This window comes from Lissotriton helveticus, chromosome 7, assembly GCF_964261635.1.
Source record: "Lissotriton helveticus chromosome 7, aLisHel1.1, whole genome shotgun sequence".
Classification (NCBI taxonomy): domain Eukaryota; kingdom Metazoa; phylum Chordata; class Amphibia; order Caudata; family Salamandridae; genus Lissotriton; species Lissotriton helveticus.
In genome coordinates, this window is record NC_136068.1 from 536,805,017 (window position 1) to 536,822,385 (window position 17,369).

The 17,369-nt window shown below is 45.2% G+C and overlaps 1 protein-coding gene across 1 annotated transcript in view; it reads right to left on the reverse strand.

Annotated features, from left to right (window-relative positions):
* Nucleotides 1-1,016: 1,016 nt before the first annotated feature.
* The window catches only part of LOC144768725 (transmembrane protease serine 9-like), a 1,077,753-nt gene continuing 1,061,400 nt past the window's right edge, over nucleotides 1,017-17,369 (reverse strand). Inside the window, exon 14 of the mRNA XM_078652600.1 lies at nucleotides 1,017-12,598. Within this exon, the coding sequence (XP_078508726.1) occupies nucleotides 12,305-12,598 (294 nt within the window). The 3' untranslated portion in view covers nucleotides 1,017-12,304. The remainder of the gene's footprint in view (nucleotides 12,599-17,369) is intronic.

Below are 17,369 nucleotides of genomic sequence, written 5' to 3' on the forward strand. Positions count from 1 at the left end.
ATTCTAGCTCCCAAAACATAGTGCACGCGCTCCGCAGCAGGATGTGCCTCTCCCGCCTCCGCGATGACATCATGCTGACAGTAAGAGCTGAGCTACGGCAGTTAGATTCATAATCATGATGCATTGTAGCAGCTGAGCGAAAGCTGCCAGCCAGCCTTAGCTCAGCTGCAAACCCCAAGCCTGATGGAGAAGCGCGTGCAAGACACGGTGGCACGCTGCCACAGACTCTCAGTTTTATTCAGCCCTTTCAGTGACAGCTGACACACAGCAAAGGCGTGATACTGCATTTCCGTGCGGTAGCCCAGAGTACCACACTGAAATGCGTTAGTCTAACGCCTGATGCCTCAGAGTACTTGCCAGGACTGTCAAATGTTAGTTGGCCTTAGCACTTCATCTGCATGGCACTTTTAAACTGGCAAACTGTCTGAAACATCATTGACAGTTATTGTATTGGTATATTCTATGCTTGCTCTTGTTTACGTTTTCTTTGTGTGTTAAAACCTTCTCTTGGTTATTTCTTATATTCATTTATGATTATTGCTATGTACTTTTTATGCACTTTGTGTTCTTGTAATGCATATATGTTGTTTTAAAGTTTCTTGCTGTTTTCTTTTTTTATATGTATGTAAAAATTACATACAAAATTGCTTTATGGCAGGTGTTAAACTGGCAACACCGCACTTTTCCATACCAGGCTCATTCCTCAGTTTCCTTACCAAAACATCTCTATCTTCAAATTCATTTGTACCCTTTGCCCATACAAAATGTGCACTCTTAGCTATTCCTCAAATTTAAAACATCAAAGAGCACTTATAGGGCCCTAATAAATATACACCAATGAACTTAAAACATGGTGTTCTAGAACTGCACTCCTTGTAAGAAACTCCTATAGTACTTGGCTCGCTGAGTGATCATTGTACATTTATAATAATAAATCACAAATGTATTGAGAGTGCAAAAATGCTTTCAGACTGCAGACATCTTGTTGGGTCCATAAAAGAACAAAACAAAAACGATACCAGTGTTTGTTATAGTTTATTTATATGTTTTCTGTGGTTCAGACAAGGCCCAAATAGAGTTAATAATGAAGATATGCATTGAATTTTACAGGGTGAACATGAAAAATAAAATCATCATGATAACATAAATCAGTTAACAGTCATATGGCTATTCTTTTTCTTGTGATTTTTTTGAGACTCGATTAGTTGTACAAGAGATAAAGAAAGCGGGTGGGTATTGCTGGTGGGAGTAGAGTAAGACTGAGGGGTTCTTTCCCTGCAGGTGGTGGTATTTAGGAACTGGCCGTGTGTAAACTGGAAACATGCAATACCCCCAGGTCCCTACGTCCTTGACACCTTCATAAACAAAGTGAGATATTCCATCTCACTGACAGAAAAAAAGAATGAAAGGAATGCTGGACCTCCCCTCCCCCTCCCGCCTGGAGTACATAAGCGTACAGGTCTCAGCATTCCCTCTGTTCTTTTTTTCTGTCATTCTGACAGAGATTTTGACTTGTCAGGAGCGTGTGCGCTCCTGTGGATGTTGGACTCGTGTGGAGGGCTGCTGTTCGGTCCTTCCGATGTTTTGCCTCTCCCTCCCTGCCGGGCTTGGGGGGAGTGGCGCGGGCTGGCTGGAAGTTTCCCCGAGCCGCGCAGCGGTGGTAATACCGTGTGGGCTCCGAGTTTGCCCGCTGGCCGCCCCTCCTGGTCTGCCGGGCTTACTGGGGGGCGCTGCCTCTCCGTGTCTCCGGATTGGCAGCTGGTGGACGACGCCTTCCGGTTTGCTGGTGCCTGTCTTCCATCCTGACGTAGGTCAGGCGCTTCATTTCCCGGCGTTTTTTGCTGCAGTTTAAAACCGGGTCGTTGGGGTGAGTACCGCATAGCGTTTTTTCACGGATTCCTTGCTGTTGCTTTGCTGCGTTGGTATTTTCTTCTCCAGTTGTTGTTTGAGATGGGGAAAGGTTCGAGGAAACGGCGTCATAGTGAACGGTCTTCCTCTTCCTCATCTGATGCTTCACGATCTCCGTCTCCTGCCCGGTCCAGACGCCGTGGTGGGGGGGATGCTCATCTTAAGCGCTTGATCAGGGAGACTTTGTCGGAGATGGGTGATGATGGGGCCCGACGCAGGGGCCTGGCTCAACTGTCTTCTGAGTCTTCTGGCGATGAGTCAGCCTGGCCTGGGGACGCTGACCTGAAGGGCAAGTATATTGATAAGGACACTCTGCCTGGCATTCTGAAGCATGTGAAGGAGAACATGGGGTTCCCGGATAAGGATGTTCCCAGTACCTCTAGGGGCCCTTTATTGCAACAATTTCAGAGTACGGCCACGGTTGATGTTCTTTAAGGATGTTCTGAAGAGGGAGTGGGCTGATCTGGATCGCATTTTGGTTCCTCGGTTTATGGCTCGTCTTTATCCTCTACAGGAGATGGATACTGAACTTCCGGATTCTATCCCTATTGACTCCTTTGTGGCTAGTTTGATTGGTCGCACTTCCTTGGCTGAAGACGCCGTGCTGAAGGATCCGGTGCATAAGAAGGCGGATGCTGCTCTCAGGAAGGTTTATTCCGGTTCCCACCTGGCCCTGCGTGCTGGTGTCTATGGGACATATGTTTCGCAGTCTCTGTTGTCTGACATTAAGACTCTCTATCAGTCAATGGACGATGCCACTGACTGTTACGGTATTCTTGAGCATATTGAGCGTCAGGTGGAACTGCTCTCTGATGTCTCCCTTGATGTGGTGTGTGCGTCTGCACTGTCCGGTGGGTCTTGTGTGGCGGCGCGTCGCAGTCTTGTCCTTAAAGACTGGAAAACTGACTCTGCTCAGAAGGCTTGTGCTTTGCGTTTGCCCTTCCAGGGTACTATGCAGTTTGGGGGGAGTTGGAATCCAATTTGCATAAGCTGTTTAAAGAGAAGAAGCACTCGTCTTCTTTTAAGAGTTCTTCTGCTGCTCCTGTCCCTTCTAAGCCTAAGTCTTTCTTTCGCCCCTCCTATCGTAGGCAGTTTGGGAGGGTTCATGGAAGGTTTGCTTCTGGCCGGGGTCGGGATCGTAAGGCTGGGTCCCCTCCTTCTGCTAAGCCGCGTTCCTGGCTCTTTGGCTGTGGTTCCTGGGTTGTTGGTAGGAGGGCGGCTGCACTTCTTCCTGGATGCCTGGGTTCAGTCATGTTCCGACAAATGGGTGTTGGATGTCATTCGCGTGGGTTATGTTGTGGAGTTCTCTGTTCCCCCTCCGAATTCCGGCGTTTGACCGACTCCCTGGCCTGCTTGCCGGTCCAAGAGGGCTCATCTCTCTCAAGGGGTGGAGGCTCTTCTTCTGAAGGGTGCCATTCAGGAGGTTCCTTCCTTGGAGGTGGGGAGGGGCTTCTATTCCCTGATCTTTCTGGTGCCCAAGATTACGGGGGGTTTCCGCCTGGTTTTGGACTTGAAGATGATGAACCGGTGGGTGGTGTGGTTGACCTTTCATATGGAGACTTTGCAAAAGGTGATTCCTTTGGTGCTTCTGGGTCACTTCATGTGTACCCAAGATCTTCAGGACGCATATTACCATGTCCCAATGCATCCTCGGTCCCATCGCTTTCTGCAGTTTTGTGTTCAGGGGCGTCACTATCAGTTCCGGGTCTTGCCCTTCGGTCTTCGGTCTGCCCCAAGGGTCTTTACGAAGGTGGTGGCTCCTTTGGTCGCCTGGCTTCATCTCCAGGGGGTGACGGTGTATCCCTACCTGCATGACTGGTTGGTTCATGCTCCCTCTCGGGTTCTGTTGTTGGAGGCCCGGGAGTTGGTGTGTTCTGCGTTGCGTCGACACGGGTTTCTGATCAACTTGCCCAAGTGCCAGCTGTCTCCATCTCGGGACCTGGTGTTCATTGGGACTCGCTTCCATACGGATCTCAACTGTGTGTTCCTGCCCGATCCTCGGGTGGTGACTCTGGTGTCCCTTGCTCGGCGTTTCCGGGCGGGGGTTTCTTTCCGGTGTGCCTCTGGTTGCGTCTTATGGGTCTGATGGCAGCGACTGTCTTTATGGTGGCCTGGGCGCGTTTTCACATGCGCCCCCTTTGGGTGTACCTCCTGTCTCACTGGAATCCATTGTCCCGTGATTTGGGGTTTCTTCTGCCGGTGTCTCCTGTGGTCCTCCCAGAGGTTCTTCGGTGGTCGGTGAAGGTCCATTTGTCTCGAGGTCTCCCCTTGCAGTCTTCTCCTTCTCTGGTCTTGACGACGGATGCCAGCTCCTTGGGGTGGGGGGCGACCTTGGGGTCTCGGTCCCTTCAGGATCGTTGGTCCGTCCTGGAGAGTCGCCAGTCTTCCAACTGGAGGGAGTTGACAGCTGTATCCCGGGCTGTGATGGGATTTTGTGTTCTGTTGCTCGGATGGAACGTTTTGGTGCGGTCCGACAATATGGTCATGGTGGCTTATCTCATTCATCAAGGGGGGGTTCGTTCGGCCTCTTTGAACGCGGTGGTCGTTCCCCTGTTCTGTTGGGCAGAGAGTCATCTGCTGTCTCTGACTGCGATTCATATTCGGGGGGTGGACAACTGTGTGGTGGATGTCCTGAGTCGTTGCTTTCCAGGTTCTCTGGAGTTGTCTCTCTCCCCGGTTGCGTTTCGGCTTGTGTGCGGGAACTTTGGGCGTCCCTTTATGGACCTCTTTGCCTCCCGGCACAATGCTCAGCTTCCTCACTTCTGCTCCAGGTTTCTGCAGGAGGGTTGTTGGGGGGTGGATACCCTTTCGATTCCTTGGCCATCCCGCCTTCTGCATGCCTTTCCTCCTCTGGCTCTGGTTCCCAGTTTCTGGCCCGCCTGTGTCTGGAAGATCGGGAGGTGGTGGTGGTCCTGCCCTTTTGGCCTCGGAGGTCGTGGTTTCCGACTGTTCGTCTTTTGGCTGTGCGGGGCCCCTGGTTTCTCCCCCTGTCCCCATCTACCCTGAGATCTACCCCGTCCCTGTCTCTTCTCCGGTTGTGACTGTCGGTGTGGAAGTTGAGAGGCAGGGGTGGATGCGGTGTGGTTTCCTGGAACATTTAGCGGTGGCCCTTCAGGGTTCCCGTCGTCCTTCTACCCTTAAGTCTTATGATCGGCTTTGGGGTAATTTCAGTCGCTGGTGTTCGGCGTTGGGCCTTTCCCCTTTGCACTGTTCTTTGCAGGCTTTGCTTCAGTTTTTCTGGGAAGGTTTCGAGAAGGGTTGGGCTGTGTCCACTTTGCGTGCTCAGTGGGCGGGTGTGGGGCTTCCTCTGTGTCGATCAGTCGTTGGCTGAAACAGGTCATTTCCTTGGCCTACTCTCTGTCTGGGTCCCCTCCTCCTGTGGGTGTTCAGAGTCGTTCTACGAGGGGGTGGCGCCTCTTGGGCGGAGGTCCGGGATGTTCCTCTCTCTGAGATCTGTAGGGCGGCCACTTGGGCTTCTTTCAATACTTTCATCAGGCATTACTGCCTTCTCAATCTGCTGGGGGATGAGGGCGGTTTTGCTTTGGGGTTGTTGGGTTGTGTTTGCTCATGCTTCTTCTGTTTGTCAATAAACCTCTGGGTTTTTTGCTGTCCTGGTGGTTGGTTGTGTTTTTTTCTGGATGAATGCCGGGATCTGCTTTGGTATTTCTCCCTTTGTTTATGAAGGTGTCGAGGACGTTGGGACCTGGGAGTAATGTCCTATTACTTACCGGTAATCTTCATTACTCCGGGTCCCGTAGTCCTCGACACCTTCATGGAGTCCCTCCCTACCTCCCGATCTGCCGGCCTTCATCCTTGGCTTGGTATTTCAGAGGGAATGCTGGGACCTGTATGTTTATGTACTCCCGGCGGGAGGGTGAGGGTAGGTCCAGCATTCCTTTTGTTCTTTTTTCTGTCAATGAGATGGAATATCTCACTTTGTTTATGAAGGTGTCGAGGACTACGGGAGCCGGAGTAATGAAGATTACGGTAAGTAATAGGACATTTTCAACTTATTGCATTTTGCTCATAGACTCATTTGGCACACTTTTGATGACATAACCTGCATAAATTGGGCAGCGTGCAGCACTGTGATAGAATAGTGGTTTTGCATAGTCAGTTTTCTTTATTTGGGCTGGGGAGCTCATTGCTATAAAGCGGTCTCATTTTTTGTTTTGGAAGAGCTGGAGAAAGCCAGAGGAAAGCGCATGTTTTCTGGCGTCCATTGAGTGGAAATGAAGAAGTTCCCGCTGAAGCCCCTGCAGTGGTTGGTGAGAAGGTAAGAGTGATGCAGGGGGCTGTAGGTAACACGGTTACTAATAAATCCCCCAAAAAGGGAGAAGGCGCCCAAAATCAGGGGATTGTTTGAGTGGAGAAGGGGAAACCTATTGTAGTAGAAGGCGGGAAGAAAATACCAGCACTTTTCACTACTACTGCGGAGAGGCAGAAGGAAAGGGAGAAGAGGAAAAATAGAGATGAAGAGGCTTCTTATTGGGAGAGGGGGCAGAACTTTGTGCGTTGGGTACTGCTAGTAGCTCTGGACTGCAAAGGGGGGTTGCTGCTGGGGATGTCGGAGGTTTAGAGGCTAGTACAGAGGAGTGTGGTGATTTTTACTCTTTGTCAGAACACTCTGGTTCCTCATGTGATGATTTGGCTGAGCAGTACTCGGCAAAGCTCTCAATGATGGATTGCAGCGATGGTGGAAGCTCAATTGCTGAGGATTCTGATGTATTGTTGGAAGGTCAGCAACAAACAGTTAGGAAACTGGACTTGGGTCTGAAACAAGGAGATCATGATAATGAAACTACTGCAAGAATTCAGCCCCAAGAGGCACAAATGGCTTTGGATGGTACTGAAGGGGCAGAAGTTTATTTGGCATTAATATATAGATCTATCATGCAACATCGAGATGAAACTAAGGAATAGAGCCTAAGGGTACAAAATATCTGCCCTAAATTACAAAACTCTGTGAGACAGTTGGTAAAATCACATGGAGACTTTTTGGTCAGAGTTAACGAAGTTGAAACCAGAGTATCGAATTTGAAAGATGACTTTGTACAGCAGAAGGCAGTAGTGGAACAGAGCCTCGCAATAAAAGAGGATATGGTTTGGAAACTCGCTGACATTGAGAATTGTGCCAGATGCAATAACTTGAGGATGCTTCAAATTCCAGAGGGGAAAGAGGGGCAAGATCCAATGGGTTTTGTGGTTGGTTTATTTAAAGCAGCCTTTCCTGGTCTGACTCAGTGGGACTGGGAACGTGAAATTGAACGGGCACATAGATTCCCCTTTAACATTCGGTTAAGGCCTGGTCAAGGTCAAGAAAGTAAGCCCAGGGCAATATTAGTTGCATTTAACAGCTTTTTGGCGCGCAAAGAGGTTTTTAAGCTTGCTAGGCCAGACAAAAAGGGGAAGGCTGGGGATGTGGAATTTTTTGTCTGTCCCGATCTGTGCCAGAAGTCAGTAGAACTGTGATGGCAATTTTGTCAATTAATTCCTGAGTGTCGGTCAAAGGGGGCGTTAGCTTTCTTAATGTTCCCAGCTAACCTGAAAATAGTATCTTAGGATCAAACCCGGTTCTTTACGAATATTGCCTCAGCTACTGAATTTGTACGCTCGATATAGCTCAGTGAATTATTGAGTAGAAATAAGATGAAGTTTGAACTAAGCTGAGCTCAATAACTGTGAGGATAATGTAATTTATCTTTTGTGTGCTTTTTCTCCCGGGGTACAAGCCTGGGTCACTGCCCCTTTGTTTTTTTTGTATATTTTTCAAAGTATTCTTTAAGTTGGTTAGGCAGGGCTCGACAGGTGAACGCAAGAGGCTTAGGTAAAGCTTGCATCTCCAGGACTAGGGGTCCTAAAGTCTCAGTGATGGGAGGGAGGGGGTCTGTGGAGGGAAAGGAGGGGATCCAGGGGGGATGCGGTAGTTGGGACCGGGGGAGGTGGGTTGCACTTAGGGGGTGTAAAAAAAAAGGGAAAAAACATTTCACATCGACAAATACTAGAGTTTTGTACTTATTACAAAGGACAGTTTGGGTTTTGGGGGTTAAGCAGCAGATTGGATTTTGTGAGGATAGGTTTTTTTGTCTTAAGTTTTTTTGATTTAAAATGTTAAATATAGGAGTTAGAATTTGCTCAATGAATGTGTCTGGGTTGAATAATGTGTTAAAACGTCAAAAGATGGCAGCAGAATTAAGACACATTCGGCCAGATTTAGTGTGTATCCAGGAAACGCATATTCAAGGGTTAAGTGGGGTATACTAAATGAATTAGGATTCTCTTTAATTATCGCATCAGGACAATCTAGTATGATACGAGGAGTAGCTATCCTTGCTAGATGAAATTATGTTAATGTTGATTGTAAATTAATGGATAAGAACGGGCGGTGGGCTACAGCTGAGTGTAACTTTGAAGGGCGAAAGGTTACGCTTTGTACGGTATACGGATCCAATGTGGATAATGCGGGGGTCCTAAATGAAATAAATTCTGAACTGGCTACTTGGCCGCAACCGGTGGTGGTATGTGGAGATATTAATATAAATCTGACGATTCAAGCATTACAGGATGCCCCTGATAAATATAAGTGGCGAAAACCTAGAGTTTTCAAGGCACTTTATAATTTAGTTAGGGACCCAGGAATAGTGGATGTGTGGGGTAAGATTAGAGAACAAGATATTGGTTTTACTTTTTATTCGCATCCCCACAAAAAATTGGTAAAGACTCGATTATTTTTTTTCACCTGTTTCTTTATTGGGGGGGGGGGGGCAACAATTCGGGTATACCCAAGGATCACTTCGGATCATGCTCCAATTGTGCTTGAATTATGCTGGTGCGTTAGTAGACCTAAATGTTTCAATTTTACATTTGATCGGAAATTAGGTCTAAATATGGAATTTAAGGAGCATATCGATAGTTGGATTCAGGGTTTTTTGGGGAGTAATAATGGGAGTGCAACTGTTAGTATAGTTTGGGACACTTTTAAAGCTTGTTTTCAGGGTGAATGCTCTAGTTTTAGTTTATGGCAACAAAGGAAACTTAAAAAAGAATTGGCAACGCTTTATGAGCTGCTGATTGAGGCAGACACCTCTCTAACTAGAGGGATTGTGACATGCATGAATGATATACCTGAGTTAGAGAATAAGGTGGCAAAGGAGCGTGCTAAAGTCCTGGGTTTTTGGAGCACAGAGAACGCCAGAAGATATTTAACATCTAAGATGCAAAGTCACGAATTTGGTGAAACCATTGGGAAACGGCTGGCGGTACGATTGCGGATGAAGAAGTCGGCCAGAAATATTCAGGCACTGAGAGATGTGAACGGGGTATCGCATTCTGACCCTCATCAGATTCTTAAGATCTTTCAGCAGTTTTACTCTGAGTTGTATACACAGCAGAGCAGTTCAGAGGGGGAAGGTGACTGGATAGGATTATTTGAAGAGGGTCTGAAACAACTAGACTCCTCTAACTCAGAAGAATTGGACTCCTCGATCCCTGTGTTGGAATTGGAAAGCGCAGTGAAAAGTTTAGCGCTAGGTAAGGTGGCAGGGCCAGACAGAATTCCTGGGGAGGTATATAGGTAGTTTTTTAATATTTTCAAGGACGAGTTGCTGAAAGTAATGCAGTTGGCAAAGGCGGGTATCCTCCTAAATCATGGTCCGATGCCACGATTGCGGTATTTTGTAAGACGGGTAAAGCCCCAGATTTGGTAGGATCTTACCACCCACTATCATTATTGAATAGTGACAATAAAATCTATTCTAAAATTTTGGCCAACCGATTGTCGAAAGTTATAATGCCCTTAGTTTCTCAATATCAACATGGTTTTATACTGAAAAGAGGAATGGTGGATCACGTAAATAAAGTAATAACCCTATTTGATATTGCAGGGTCAGAAAAAAGAGAGCTAGCGCTTATTTTATTTGACGCAGAGAAAGCGTTTGATCGCGTTCAGTGGGACTATATGTGGCGGCTTATGGGTAAAATGGGGTTTGGTCAGAAATTTATTGTAGCTCTACAGTCGCTATACGTAGCCCCTAAGGCTAAAATATCGGAAATGGGAATGCTTTCTGAATCTTTGAGTATAACTCGGGGTACCCGACAGGGATGCCCCTGTTCCCCCCTTTTGTTTGCTTTATATATTAACCCTTTTATTGAACTACTACTACAGAGCGCATTTATTCCACAGTTTCGAGTTTTTGATTATTGTTTTTCTGTTTTCGCACATGCGGACGATATAGCGGTAGCTACAGAGAATCCTGCACTTGCCATTAAAGAAATAGAGCGGCTGGCTAAAGAGTTTGGGAGGATAACGGGCTATAAGCTTAATGAATCGAAGACGCAAATCTTATGTTCGGACACTTTAGTATGGCAGGATTATTCGGTTGTAAAAGAAGTTACGTATTTAGGGATACAATTCAGAGCATCAATGACCGAGCTGGTGGATGTTAACTGGAATGCCCTGGTCTCTAAAATTAAAACTTCTCTGGAACGGTGAGAACGTTTGTATTTTTCTATTATTGGCCATTGTAATATTGTTAAAATTAATGTATTTCCGAAAGCTCTGTACATATTTCGGTCAATACCAATGGAAATACCTAAAAAGAGAATACAGCATCTCCAATCAATTTGTGGTAAATTCATATAGAGTCCAGGGAGAACTAGACGGGCAATGAAATTTATGACTCTGCCTCTTGAAAGAGGGGATATGGCAGTACCCGATTCTTTTCTTTATTACGTTATATGTTTTTTGTTAAAAATGAGGGTAATGATTACGGGGGAGAGAGTCGCTAGTATTGCCACTGCTCCCACAATTTTTTTAATTCTATTAGGCCCAATTGCGAAGCAGTGCTTATTTATTGAATTGGACGGAAGTTACTTTAAACGTACACGTTTTAAAGTATTGATCAGCGCATTTAAAGTATGGAAATGGATTTAAATCTATTGCAATAGGGAAGATCACATATTATACTCCTTTTAAAGCTGATAGGGTGTTACCAGGTTTATTCTTAGATGGTATTTCTTTAGACTGGCAGAGGAAGGGGGTTAGATATTTGGGTGATCTGTACAGGGATAATAGGATCTGTATATAATTCGATGAATTAATGACTCAGTTTTGTTTTCCTAGAACCTACTTTTTAAAAATTTTACAAATTTGTGATTTTTTAGCTTGTACTAATGTTGTTTTGCAATCAAATACGGTGTATGAAGGGGTTAGAAAGCAGGTTAGAATTGGAGTATTATATCAAATGCTGCTTTTGGGTAGGCCAGACGATCTTGATAAAGTCAGGCTAAAATGGGTTACTGCTTTAGGGGATGCTGAAATTGAAGTTGAAGACATGATTACACTGGCGAGAGAATCATTAATGTCTGCAAACTTAAAAGCTCAATTCTTTAACCACTTGGCTGCTAATGACAAGGGTAACTCGTCATGGAGTTCCCATTGATTTCAATGGAAAGTGTTAATAAATGTCTCCAGGGCCTTAGCATCCAAGTGGTTAAGACCTTATTTTTTCTATATTATACCCCGGCACGAATGGCAAAATGAGGGGGTGGGTATGATGGAAAATGTTTCCGTTGCGGGGAGGATGATGCAGATAGTTTACATATCTTTTATGGTTGTGTTAAATTGCACAGTTTTATTGCAGACATAGAAAAGTTTCTGGCATTGGTTATTAATATGCCTTTAGGTATCACTCCCGCCATGATGTTATTGGGGAAAACTTCTACAAACAGTTCATTATATCAGTACCGATATTTTGTTTTTTTCTCTATGACGGTAGCCCGTTTGTGTATAGCAACTGAATGGCTACAGGAAAATCCACCTGTATTTCAACAATGGTGAGCTAAAAATGTATAACCTATTCAAGCTGGAATGGGGGCTGTTTTCTGTTAAGGGTTTTAGGAAGCAACAACTGGGTTTAAAAATGTGGGGAGCTTTTCGTGATTATTATGAGGCTCAATATCTGTGTAGAGGAATGAATTGAGTGGATACTGAGTGATAGGAAGTATCTTTCTTTCTTCAGATTCTTCCCATCTTTTGTTGGCTTTTCCCCTCCCCTTGCTTGTGTATTGTAATTAATTAAGATGATCCATGCTGCTTTATTTAGTTACTCTCTATGTGTCCATGTATATTTTTTTGTATGTTAATTTATGATTCATGAATTGTAATGGAACTGTTCTGGAGCACAAGAGTATTCCAAAAAAGATTCCTTTGTTAAAGATGCAGACAATGTCAATAAACCCTGCATAGACAGTGCTGATGTACTATTGTACAGATTTATTTTTATAACCTAGAATTCCAGAACACATGCAGGGGGTTTAGGGAAAGAGTGGTTCTGTATACCTAAGCATGCACTTTACTTTCTGTGGTGAGTGCATTAAGACCATAAACATCCATGGCTCATTTGACGAGGAGAAGGAATGCCACCCAGAAGATGAGGAAGACAGAATAGGAAGATTTCGGGGCGGCACCAGTTGGAATGGGTTCCTTTGTAGTCGAAACACTTGGAAATTGAGGGTTCACCACGTTGCTCCAAATGTTCGGCACGTTTTGTATGATCCATTGTGTGTAGGCTGGGACGAGGGTGTAAATCCCCGGGCGATTAGGCTGTCCACATAAATCTCGGTAGCTCACAACTCCAGCCAGCAACCACGCATCGTTATATTGGCAGACTAGTGGGCCACCGGTGTCCCCCTGAAACATCAGAAAAAAGGGGAGTCAGTAATATGCTCGTCTATGTACTTTTACGATTTCATATATAATGCAGGTCAAACCAGGATATTCTTTAAGCCTTCGAAAAATCCTCATTTGTCTGCACAATTTGGCAAATATGATAAATGTTGCAACTTTAGAAAGTTTTATGAAGATGATAACCTTTCAAAAACATTGTCTTGGGCGAACAGTCTTGTGAAGGTTTTTAAGCTTTCACTGAAGAACTTTTCTACAAAATTCTTTTGAAAAAGTTCTTTCCTACAAGAATACATTCTCAACAATTTCTGTTCAAACCTTTTCACATTTCAAAGACTTGAGCACTTTTAGAAAACACTTGCTGAAGGAGCGCTCCAATATCGCTAATATTGCCCTGGTCCTAAGAGGCCAGTGTTTCCGGATATGAGGCACATCCCTGCCTTTCTCAATCTTAACCTCTTGAATGCTCATGACGAGCTCAGCTCGTCATGAGCGACGGCGCTCCGGTGCTCATGACGAGCTGAGCTCGTCATGACCGCGCCCGCTCCGTGGAACGCTCGCGCGGTGGGCTGATTCCCCGGCTGTGCTGAACGTTCCATTGGAACTGGCGCGGTCATGAGCACCGGAGCGCCGTGGCTCATTATGAACTGACCTCGTCATGAGCATGGGGGCGCTGTACGCGCCCCTCCCCCCCCAGCACAGTGGGGGAATCCCCCCAGCTGCGAAGGGGTTAAAACATCAGTCAAAACCTGCTGAGGTTGACGTTGCATTAAACATACTTATCAGGCCAGATTTATCAAGCTTTGCATGGCCCTGTGCCATGCAAGAGCGACGCAAAACCTAACTGAGATTTATTAAGGCATGCACGGCCACCTTGCATGGCCCTGCATGGCGTGATAAATCTAGAGTAATGCAACCCAGCTCAAATCGCTGCCATTCGTTAATCAACTCCGGGGAGGCGTTCCATGGGTAGAGGATAGGTGTTCTAAGCATCCGCATATGGATTTTGGCGCATTTCCAAATTTACCATTAGTGGTAGACCTGAGAATGTGTCAAAATGCTACCCTTCCCCAGGAGAGGTGTAACAAGGAGAAATAATCACTTTGTTCCTGTTTGTACGTGTTCTGCATTCTACAGCACAAATAGAAAGAGGAAAATTCATATCAGAAATGTTTTTTGAGCAGGATGGTGTTCCTTCCGCACAAAAGCAATCCTGCCTACAAAGCAGGCACCCTTCCACCATCTCGCAAGGGTGCCTGGTTTGGCGCTAGGCAGCCAGAACTGCACCAGCACTAGGAAAAGTCAGGAATGCGCCATATAATGTTAAATTCGGCACATTAATGCCCTTTCATGCAGTGCAGCAAGGTGGCTTGCTGAGTTGCGTTGAGTGAAATAGAGATAAATATAGGCCTTTCTTTCTTTGCCCATTTCTAATTGCACAGCTATTGGATGGCCCCAAGTCATGAGGATGACCTTCAGTAGGAGCCCTAAGCTTTCTGGACCTTACAGGTTCACTTGTTCAGGTATGTGAATAGGCCTCCACCCCTGAGTTTGCCTCAGGAATCAGCTTAGAAAACTGGACTGCCTGTAATGAGTAGGCGCCCCCCAACAAATAGGGGAGGGGTTCCCTTAGTATCGCCACGGGCTGGAGCCACGCCTTGAATGGAAGTGTGGTGGGCCAGTGACGCCATCAAGAGGCGCTGCAAAGCCTAGGGGACTATTTAAGCTGGTGCATCGTGGATAGCTTCCTCTTTGTCCCTTTCATCATGGCTGGGCAGATCGGCATCAGAGGTCGCTCATCAAGGACCTCGTGGTCATTGTAGGCTCTTCGTCTTGGGGTAACTCTTGTAGGTGTTCTTGGCTGGATCATGCATGGGGAAGGGACCACACTGTGCACAGTTATCCTTACAGGAGTATTGATTTAGGACCTTATGGGGGACAGAGCATCCTGAGTTAGCTGTTTTGTTAGTATTGCTTTAGTTGTTTGCAAGCCAGACCAAAGGGCAATTTTTCAAAACGTTGGAAAGACATGTAGGGCCACATGCATCATTGTTGGTATTTGCGATTCCTAAATTGCGAAAATTAAGGAATCGCAATTTAGAAATCGCAAATACCTATGCATTAAAAATTCACATTTTTTTTTGCGTTTTCTTATTTTTCCTTATTTACGATTCTCAATTTTGCAAATCGCAAATAAGGAATCCCTTTACATTGATTCCTATGGGCCTAGAGGCCCATAGGAATCAATGGGAAGGCAGTCTCATTTTGCGATTCGCAATTAAGGAATCGCAAAATAAGAATGCAATTTCACACCTGAAATGTAATATAAAGTCCATTTTTCACACATACATGCCCCAAGGGCATGTGTGTGTGTAAAATGAGTTTCAAAAATATACTTTTGTGCGTTTTTGAAACTTTTCACAAATTACCATGAAGGTTGACTTCATGGTAATTTACCACTTCTAATTAGCGAATTCGCAATTTTTTTTAAATGACGCATTGCATTTAAGAAATTGCAAAATTGCGATTTCTTAAATGCAATCGCAATTTAAGAAATCGCAAAAAAATTGCGATTTCTTAAATTGCGAAGAAAAAAAAACTTGATGCATGTCAAAAATTGGATTTGCATTTTTTTGCCGAATTTTGCGATTCGCACTGTTTGAGAATGCAAAAACCAATGATGCATGTGCCCCGTAAATCCTTAAACATGAGTTTTAGGGTCAGAGAACTTGCCTTCGTCATTATATAAAACAGGTAAGTGAGGCAGCCAGTAGAGGGAGTTGTGAGATCAAGTTTGGTAGGCCAGCTGAGGTAGGAATATACCCTTACAAACGATGTGTGACATTGGCCTACAAGTTTGCCCCATCTTGGGCCTTTATTTTGGTTACCTGTATCTCAAAGTTGGGGAGGGCGAGTGAGGTTTGAAGTTGGCCTAGGCGTTTGCCTCCTCTCGTGCCCGTATTTTACCAAAAATCAATTAGTTATGTCAGAAAAGATCCTATAGCACTTGATGGATTGGTCTGCATGGTTGCTCTACAATGATAGGGGCACATGCATTTGGTGTTAGATGCTATTTTTTTTAATTTGTGTACCGTTTACAATAGTGCTCACGTGACAAACAATAGCTCTGTGGGCTAAAGTGCTTTTCATGAGATCTGTGGCCACGGGTTTGAATCCCGGGGTCTCCGATCATCCTGGGTTGATACATGTCAGCAAGTAAGCCGAAATTTGCAGGCATTGTTCAGGTGTGCTTGCTCAACCTTTCAAGGTCATGAGGTCAATAGATTGAGCGTCAGTACCTTTTGGGAACTACACTGACTGTCATACGCTGTAGTAACAGTCACTCCTATTGTTCAGTGCGTATTTCATGCTTTGGAAGGCAGCCACAGTCGGTGTTCGTTCAGTGGCTGTGCGATATATACCATAACAGGATAATTGTATACACGGAGAGGGGTAGTACTCCCACATGTCGGTGGAGATCTTACGGGAAGAATATGTTGGCATGATTTTTGTACTATAAACCAGGAAAATTAGCTCAGAGAAAGTACGTGCCCTAAGGGCCAGCGCTGCTGAGCTGGGAGCTAGGGATCCAGGTGCGAGTCTCAGAGTAGGCTCCACATCTGAGGATTCTGGACTAACCGCTATATGTATCAACAAACCATTTTGCATTTCCTAAATAGCGAATTTTAAGGAATCGCTATTTAGGAAATGCAAAACGGTATGTATGTACAAAATCGCTTTCCAATAGCGATTCCTTAGCATTCCTAATTTGAGATTAGCAAATTGTCATTCGCAAATTACCCCTTCATTTCCATGGGCCAGGAGGCCCATAGGAATGAAAGTGCAATTTGCAATTAGCAATTTGCTGATCGCAAATTAGGGATTTTTCCAAGGGTGCAGGGGTGTCTCAAGAACACCCTGCTGCACCCCTGAAAAAGACATTTGGGGGCATATGGCGCACATACATGCCCTAAGGGCATGTATGGGCGTCATATGGCACCTTTGGTTTTTTTCAAAAAAGCTTTTTGATAAGAATTCGCAAATTACCACCAACTAGAAGTTGGTGGTAATTTGCTAATCCTTAATGGCATTTTTTCCATAATATTTGTTTGATACATTGCATTTAAGGAATCGCAAAATTTGCAATTCCTTAAGTGCAATCGCAAAATAAGGATTAGCAAATTTTGCTAATCCTTATTTTGCATCAAACTTGTGTGATACATTCCATTTGTCTATTTAGCATTCGCAAAGGCCGAAATAGCTTGATACATATAGCGGAAAATCATTTAAAGTCTCCATGCCTACGAATAAGAATCAGTACTTGGGTACAACGTAACTGGTGCACAAGTAAAGCCTCCAACATCTTCCGGTCCACTCTGTGTCCTGCGAAAGCGCTGAGAAAGAAGGGTTTGATTGTAATGAGGTGTTACTGACAGTTATAATAACTGTATTTTTTTAAAAGTCACACATTTTAATCTCGAGAAAAGTGTACGCAGGACTCACCTTTGTTTTCTTTTCAATTCTATAACTGCGATGAGGAAGCGCCATGATGGCGGCAACATGGTCACAGGAGGATGGACCAGCATGTCCGGACAGAGTGTAGCCAGCAGTGGGGCCAAGCACATTGAGGATTTGTCGGAAGACTGCACGGCGACAGCATGCATTGAGGGAGCCTCTCTGTGATCCGGTGAGGTCGCAGTCAGAGCATGGGTAAGACAAGTGATGGTAAAGGTGCTTATTATGACAGGGGTGATTATAGTTGGCCACTGCCAAGGTT